This window comes from Panthera pardus, unplaced genomic scaffold (genome assembly GCF_024362965.1).
Source record: "Panthera pardus isolate Hobbes unplaced genomic scaffold, ASM2436296v1 HiC_scaffold_16, whole genome shotgun sequence".
NCBI classification, from domain to species: Eukaryota; Metazoa; Chordata; class Mammalia; order Carnivora; family Felidae; genus Panthera; species Panthera pardus.
The window spans coordinates 74,778,405-74,787,268 of NW_026526721.1; the positions used below are offsets into that span (position 1 = coordinate 74,778,405).

The window sequence follows — 8,864 nt, forward strand, 5'->3', positions numbered from 1 at the left end:
ATGTCACAGAGAGTGATGCTGGCAGGAAGGGCATGTTTGTATGTGGATGGGACAGTCATTTACATTTAGTCTTTATTTAAACAATTCATCCCATTAATGGGTTCAGTCCCTTTAATTCTATCTTTTTGTTCCTTTGTCATTTAGTCATACCTTCAGTTCCATTCCCACTGGGTACAGAGCCCAATGCCTGCCTACCACATAGTGGAGACATAGTCCTCTCTCTCAAAGAGCTCACGTTAGCATCCAAAAATCATGTTTTTTATATCACCACACAATTGTACTAGAAAAGCATACCATTTGGGAAGATATTAAGCTCATGATGCAAGACATGAGTTTTCTAAAATTTAGTGTGTGTGTGTTTTTTTTGTTTTTTTTTTTTTGAAAACCCTGGGTTTTTTTCATTGGTAATAAATATTTCAGTTGTTTTGTGTGTGTGTGTGAAGACAAGCTAACTTTGTTCATTTTTTAATGAAAATGTCTATCAGATACCCACATCTGAATGCCCATAGTTTATCGTGGTTTTTTAAAGTAAAAATGGTCTTCCATGAACAAAGCAGCTGACTTAGCCCACAGCTCTAGCATGAACCCTCTTCTTGAGGACAGCTTTTGTATTTCAGTGTGAGGCAGAAGTGCATTCTGGTTGCTTCCCATTTTGTCACACAGCATTAGAGAGGCAGCCCCAGGTGGCCCCAGTTGGTTAAGCATCTGACTCTTGATTTCTGCTCAGGTCAGGATCCATGCTGTGTTGGGCTCTGTGCTGACAGTGTGGAACCTGCTTAGGATTCTCTCTCTCTCCCTCTCTCTCTCTCTCTCTCTCTCTCTCTCTCTCTCTCTCTCTGTCTCAGCCCCTGCCCCCTTCTTTCTCTCTCTCAAAACAAATAAATAAACATTAAAAAAATTTAAAAAAGAAAGGTAGTTCAAGAGTTGGGATTTAATAAAGTTAACCCATTTCATTTTTCTTTTCCATTAGGGATTTTCTGGAGTGAAACTGAATTTTTTAAATAATTTTTAATTCATTTTTCATTAAAAAAAACTTTTTTTAATGTTTATTTTTGAGAGAGAGAGAGAGAGTGCAAGAGGGGGAGGGCAGAGAAAGAGAGAGGGAGACACAGAATCTGAAGCAGGTTCCAGGCTCTGAGCTGTCAGCACAGAGCCGGACCTGAGGCTCCAAGTCACGAACTGGGACATCATGACTTGAGCTGAAGTCGGACGCTCAAACGACTGAGCCACCCAGGCGCCCTTGAATTTTTTTTTTTTTTAATGCTAGTACAGTAAAGAGTCCAATGACTGCCAGTGTGGTTTAGTGCCACTGTCTTCACGAATGCCTACCAGTTTGTCCCTCCACTTACTTCATACCATCAAGTGTCAGTTCAGGTGTCAACACAGTAAAAAAAGACAAATTATGTGTTAGTGTTATTGTGGAAAGAGCTGTGACCTCACCACCCCCTGAAAGTGTCCCGCATTCAGTCTCCACAGCCCACGCTGAGAATCACTGGCACAGAGGGATGTTTACTCAGGGCAAACCTAGGGGTGAGGAGGCTGTTTTGGCAAGAGACAAAAGAGCCTGGCTTTGTATGATGACAGCAGAGATGGGGAACAGGGAAGGAGTGAGAAATGTTGCAGAGGTTATATAGACAAAATTTGGCTGTAGAAGCCAATGAAGATTAAAGCTTACTGAGGTTTTCAGCCTGGATGATCTAGTGGATGGCGATGCTACTGACCATGGTGATGACGGGGGGAAGGAAGGCCCCTGTTTATGATTGAAAAAGTTACTGCTCTTGCTACAAGAGAAAAGTCTACTGTAATTCTCCCACTCAGCAAAGGATGTATTCTCGCATGTATGAGAAAGAAGAAAATACTGCTGTCTGGGTCCGTGTGGCAGCCTGAGATCTGAATTTGCACCGGAAGCGAATAGTGGGTGTTGGAAACTCAGAACGTTCTACATTGATGCCAAAGAGTCTGGTATCTGTGCTTCCTGTAATAGTGTTTTCTCTTTCTGCTTTTCTAGGAATGGTGCAAAAGCTGGACCAAAAACTTCCAGTGGCCAATGAGTACCTGTTGCTCTCCGGGGGAGTCCGGGAAGGCGTGGTGGACCTGGACTTAGATGAGCTGAATGTCTATGCCCGGGGGACAGACTACGACATGGACTTCACTCTTCTGGTGCCAGCCCTTAAGCTGCATGACCGTAATCAGCCTGTGACACTCGACATGCGCCACTCAGCCTTGTGCCACTCTTGGCTGAGCCTCCGGCTCTTTGATGAGGGGACAATCAGTAAGTGGAAAGACTGCTGCACCATCGTGGATCACATCAACGGTGCCACCAACTACTTCTTCTCCCCAACCAAAGTGGCCGACTGGTTCTATGACTCCATCAGCATTGTCCTCTCGGAGATCCAGAAGAAACCCCAGCGAGGGATGCCAAAGGTGGAAAAGGTAGAGAAGAACGGGACCATCATCTCCATCATTCTGGGAGTGGGGAGCAGTCGCATGTTGTATGATATCGTCCCTGTGGTATCTTTCAAGGGCTGGCCTGCAGTGGCCCAGAGCTGGCTCATGGAGAACCACTTTTGGGATGGGAAGATCACTGAGGAAGAGGTCATCAGTGGGTTTTACTTGGTGCCTGCTTGCTCATACAAGGGTAAGAAGGACAATGAATGGCGGCTGTCCTTTGCCAGGAGCGAGGTGCAGCTGAAGAAGTGCATCTCTAGTAGCCTCATGCAGGCCTACCAGGCCTGCAAAGCCATCATCATTAAACTCCTGTCCCGGCCCAAGGCTATCAGCCCCTATCACCTGCGGAGCATGATGCTCTGGGCCTGTGACAGACTTCCTGCCAACTACTTGGCCCAAGAAGACTATGCAGCCCACTTTTTGCTGGGCCTCATCGATGACCTACAACACTGTCTGGTCAACAAGATGTGCCCCAATTATTTCATCCCTCAGTGCAACATGCTGGAGCACCTGTCAGAGGAGACCGTCATGCTCCATGCGCGGAAGCTCTCCTCCGTCCGCTCGGACCCGGCGGAGCACTTGCGCACGGCCATCGAGCACGTCAAGGCGGCCAACCGGCTGACGCTGGAGCTCCAGAGGCGGGGCAGCACCACCAGCATCCCCTCCCCGCAGTCCGACGGAGGGGACCCCAACCAGCCTGATGACCGTTTGGCCAAAAAACTGCAACAGCTAGTGACTGAGAACCCGGGGAAATCCATCTCTGTCTTTATCAACCCTGATGATGTCACAAGGCCCCATTTCAGAATTGATGATAAATTTTTCTGAGCGTTTTGCTGCCTCCCCCTCCCCCACCCCTTTTTCTGGTTCTCAAACGCTCATCATGTGTAGTGTGGTTTGTGATGCTGACTTTCCGTTTTTTACATATCCAGCCTAGATTGGATCTGTTAAGAACACATTTTAAGTTTCCTGGTTCTGCAGGACGGTGCAGGCTCTGAAACAGTATATTACTATTTCATATTCTGCCTCTGATTTTGTTGTTTATTTTTTGTAGTTATTGTCACATTGGTTTTTGGTTTTGGTTTTGGTTTTTTTAAGGAGAACTTGAGCCATAGACGAAAATGCCCATGAATTCTCTTGCTTTTTTACCGTTTCATGCTTTGTGCAAATTTGTTAATGAGGATAGGGCAACAGATCTCTTTCTGACACTTCAGGATTCTGTTGTGGGTTTTTTTGTGGGGTTGTTTTGTCTTTTTATTTAATTTTTTTTAATGAGCTTTCATCACTACAGATATTTGAGAATCATCTGAACCTGGAAACTACCTGGTATGTTAGCTGGGTTTATTCCCTTTGACCAGTGACGGGAGTAGTTTCCCCCTTTTCACCAAACAATGTAGACTTTGAAAGTGATAATGCTACCAGTTGTGTTTTGAAGCAACTTCATTGAATGTAATTGTCCTCAGATCAGAACTTTGGATGGTTTGGAGGGTGTGTTTGACAACTTTCCAAACAGAATTAAGGTTTCCAAATGGTAGTTTTAGCGTGTGTAATTATTTGAAGCCTTATTTAAATCCTATTAAAGAACATACCATTATAATTGTTATTTGCACTAATGAAATCTTGGCCATTGTCAGAGTTCCAGTGTGTGTGTTTCAATAGACATTGACATCCACTGTTGAAATGCTGTCATTTTTTTTTTCATTTAACCCATTTCTCTCGATCAATAGAATGATTCTTTGCATTTGTTTCGTTCTCCTTTAATTGTGGGGTCCTGTTTTTCCCTCTTTGATATTCCTGGTTCCTGTCTTACGGAGAGAAGTTTGTAAAGCTTTACACCTGCTAAGTGACCATCCGAAGCTGGGGAAAATATATTTGATAGAGTAGGTGTCTTTGTATGTACTGCTTTTGGGGTTATAGAGGTAAGCTTTTATGTAAAGTCTCTTTGCTTCTACTGGGAGTTGTGGGGAAAACTGGCAGAAAGAATTTATAATCCCCGAATAGAAGACACCATGCCTGTCCAAAAGCAGGTTTTCTATAGAGCAGGAACGAGGACATATCTGTGGGTGGTAGCTTTGTGTGGAGGTGTCTTATCTTCATGAATGAAATCACTTGCCAGGTTTAGATACCACAAGTCACTGGCTCCCTGTTTTGGTATGGACTCATGGCAAACTGTGGTGTCTGAGAGGTCAGGGGCCCAGCTGATATCTCAAAGGATGACCATGATGTCTACTATTGGAAAGGTCAAGCAACAATTTGGATTTGATCTTAAAGGTCCAGACTCACAAGTTGGATTTTAGCCAATTGAAATCAGGCATATGCAGTCTTGGGTTTTTGCATGGGAATTAATGTAATGCTTATAACTGAAAATGAAATCATTCAGCCATCTTAAGTCAAACACAAAATAATAAAAGAAACTTATTGGCCTTGGAACGTTGTTGTTGTTGCTGTTGTTCGTTTGTAATCGGGGAACCATTTTCTTATTGGTAATACCAACGGTGATTTTCAGTAAACGTAGCCCTGAGTTTGCTATTGTCTTTCAGACCAGATGTCCATGTAGTGAACACCCAGTTTTCCTACTAGTATCTTTGTCCCTTTCCCCAGTTTTCCTACTAGTATCTACCTGCCCTCCACATAATCTATGTCCTTCTCAGAAATGAGCCCATCCCCAGCTCCAGACATGCATCCTGATTGGTATAAATCAATCGACATAACCATTTCCCTGGCCACAATTATTGTGGATTAGTCCTATGATGTAAGCTGTTCCATTCAGGGAGGGACACGTTCAGGACTCTTGCTCAGAATGCTGGGGAAGAAGCAGGCCTCTGGATGTGCAGGAAGAAGCACTTGGCCTCTGTCCTCTGACAACTATCATATAGTTACAACTGGAACCAACCTTAGGATGAAATGACATGGTGTAACACTATGGAGAGAGGAGAAAGAACATGAACCACCAGACGCAACCCCCACCCCCACCCCAAGTCTAAGGCCTCTCCTCCCACTGGTTTTTCTTGTCAAATGAGTCAACATTTAGTTCTTTTAGCCGGTTTGAATTTGGTTCAACTCACCAAAATATTTAAACTGACATTCCAAACTATTTCGGTTCATTTAAACTATTTCAGTTGATGTGTGTCTCTTTTCTTTCTGCAGATGGGTATCAGGGATATCTCCTATAGTTTATCTAAAGGCTAGTTTCTGCTTTCTGACTTGCTTAATTCCAAAGAATATCATAGACTCTGTAACTAAGAAATATGCACCTGGTAAAGTATGTTAAAACTTATTATACTTTGACCATTATGTTACACTTCCTAGATTAGAAGCAATTGTTGTAAACCACTAAAGTAGCAAGCATATTCAAAGGCACTGGTTCTCTTTAAAGTCAACCATACACTGCCATAACTGTGCTTTGAAGTGACCTCTCAAATACAATTAGCAACATTTACAATATTTTTAAATGCTGTGTTTGCAGGCAAAGTTTCATTCCAGATGTGATAAAAAGCCTAGTTTCAGTGATCCTTTTGGCATGTTTTTCCTTTTGCCACGTCTAGTCCTAATAAAGAACATGCTCTACAAATTCTGGGTTTAACTTTATTTTAAAAGTCCAGAGGTTTCTGAGATCTAGTAACTTTAAAACTTTAATATTTTTTTAATTCCTGGAATTTTCTATCAGCACCATAAACCCAGGACACGGATCAGACGTTGGTGAAGGTGGGTAGATACGGAATGTAGTCTGATACCCTTTCTTATCTGAAACTTAGTAAATCATTGAATTACTAGCCTGCTCTCCTGAAGTCCAGAAGATTGGTAAAAATCACTTCCTTTTCAAGTGCAATAGGAAGTGCCTTAAGGCTGGAGTCACAGTTTCCAGATAGCTTATAACTGATTTTTTTTGGTCGTGGGAATTTACAAGCTACAACTCAAAGGATTTCAATTCTCTGATGAGACCTGGTTTCATATATTTCACAAGTAGATTATTTCCTACCCTCTGCTTTTCTCATTTGAAACAAAAGATCCAAAGATATAAGTAAAAGTTGGTTTCAGAGTGGAAGGAGCCAATTAGGATCAGATATTATAAAAATAAAAAGCTCCCTGAAATTACTATGCAGAATTATTTCTGGAGGATTCTGGGGCTAGTTGAAGAGCCCCTAGGGACTTCTGCACCACCCCTTACACACATGCACACACAGTGCTTTCACTGCACTGGTTGGAAATTTCTTTAGTCTATTTTGTAACGCTTCCAGGGAGGATTCAGCCCATTGGCTGGTCATAGCAAAATGTTGATTCTTTTGGATCAGTTCGTTACCTTGCTGAGAAAAATTTCCTGACTTGGAGTTCAGCCTTGGATGAGATTGCTGGGAAGGAAAAGGAAGCTTGTGCTTAGCAGCAGATGCGGAATCCTAGGGTGAGGCGGTGTCCTGCTGCTTCAAAGCTCCACACTGGTCTTTGGGGAAGTACCCAAACTTCCATCCTGATATGCTCTCCCTGGAACCTCCTCCCTTGAGCCCCCCAGGGGGCATTTGTATGGCTTTTTCACTTCCCAGATGGCCATTAATAAGGGTCAGGGAAAGACTTATTTCACACTTTCCATCATATTCTGACCTGGAGGGTGAAAAGCTATTTGCCATTAAACAGAGCATTATTCATATACTAAAGGAAAGATGGGCATCATTTCCTGTTGCTGTTACTTTATTAATATCGGGTAAATAATATGTATTTTCAAACTGATTGATTCAGTGTCATTAGTGCTCTTCTATGAGACAGTTTTTAAAATGTACCTCTTACGCTCTGATTTCCTCAATAGGTAAACAAAGAATGTATGATCTCAATATTGTTTAGTTATTTGCCATTGGAGAATTATTTGCAACACGTCTAAAGTTCCAACTTCTGTTAATGAGATGGAAAAGTATAGTTTTTATGTTTTAAGAAAACATACATCATATACAGTAGAAATCAAGCTTATAATAATCGAACTACAATATTGTTTCTCTATGCCCATTTCATAGTGATACTGTATTAGCAGTACGTTCAAAAACATGATGGTCCATAAAGTGCACCATTTGCTGTATGGCACTAAACTTCTATACTAATCTAGTGTGACCCTGGTTTTCTAAGTTTGGGTTGACAGCTTTTAATCCACAGTTGGGTCCCAACATTCATCAAACATCAGGGAGACCATACATCTGTGTCAGTGTGGTTTAGAATAATGAAGAAATTTGAGCAAAGCCAAATACTAATCCCCCATGTAAAAGCACTGTTGTTCAAGTATCTTTAAAGACAGACATATGGTTCACTTTTATGTGGATCCTGAGAAACTTAACAGGAACCCATGGGGGAGGGAAAGGAAAAAAAAAAAAGAGGTTAGAGTGGGAGAGAGCCAAAGCATAAGAGACTCTTAAAAACTGAGAACAAACTGAGGGCTGATGGGGTTGTGGGAGGGAGGGGAGGGTGGGTGATGGGTATTGAGGAGGGCACCTGTTGGGATGAGCACTGGGTGTTGTATGGAAACCAATTGGACAATAAATTTCATATATTTAAAAAAATAAAAAAAAATAAAGACAGACATATTTACCCTTAAGTTAGCAGCTGAGATGAGAATGTTTGTATTTCTGGGCCACTTTCCCTCTCTTTTCAGGGTGAGTGAACTCTTACTGTGACTTTGGTAAGGGTGGACACATTGACACATTTTTCATCCACCATCTTTTCCACCAATTAATCACCAAAGCTAAAGGGTGGAGGTTAAACTTTGATTTTAAATCCTTTGACTTTATATCTTTATCTGTAAAATGCAGAAGTGGGGTAAGCTGTTCCCTTCCTTTCTGGGTTTCTCAATCCAAGATTGCCTGTCTCCAGGGCACCTGGGTGGCTGAGTTGGTTAAACATCCAACACTTGGTTTTGGCTCAAATCATGATCTCATGGTCCATGAGATTGAGCCCCACGTCGGTCTCTGCACTGGCAACATGGAGTCTGCTTAGGATTCTCTTTCTCTCCTTCTCTCATTGCCCCTCCTCTGCTTGTGCTCTCTCTCTCTCAAAATAAATAAATAAACCTAAAAAAAATAAAAAACGTATTAATTGCACCTGTATATATAGTGGGGCATAGCAAGTGTTTATCAAGTACTTTCTAGTACAGATGTTCTTACTAGATGCTTTGTACTCATGAACCCATTTAAGTATCATGATAACTCTAAACATCCAAGGAAACCAAAACTCAGAAATCAGACTTGTCCAGAGCTCCATAGATAATTAAGTGGTAGGGCAGAGTCAGAATTTGAACCCATTTGTCTGTTTCCAAAATTAAGAACTTTCCTACTATGCCATTCTACCTCTGGTATTAGAATCTATTATTAAGGCTAAATTCCATTATGTGCATTTATAGAGGACCTGTATTTTGATAAAAGGTAAACCTTAAATAACAGAGCCTG

The 8,864-nt window shown here is 41.9% G+C and overlaps 1 protein-coding gene across 2 annotated transcripts in view; it reads left to right on the plus strand.

Moving 5' to 3' along the window:
• Positions 1–4,186, plus strand: part of MB21D2 (Mab-21 domain containing 2) — a 113,904-nt gene extending 109,718 nt beyond the window's left edge. For both annotated transcript variants that reach the window (XM_019463521.2, XM_053903539.1), the window contains exon 2: positions 2,009–4,186. In XM_019463521.2, the coding sequence (XP_019319066.1) occupies positions 2,009–3,273 (1,265 nt within the window). In that variant the 3' untranslated portion in view covers positions 3,274–4,186. The remainder of the gene's footprint in view (positions 1–2,008) is intronic.
• Positions 4,187–8,864: the final 4,678 nt, after the last annotated feature.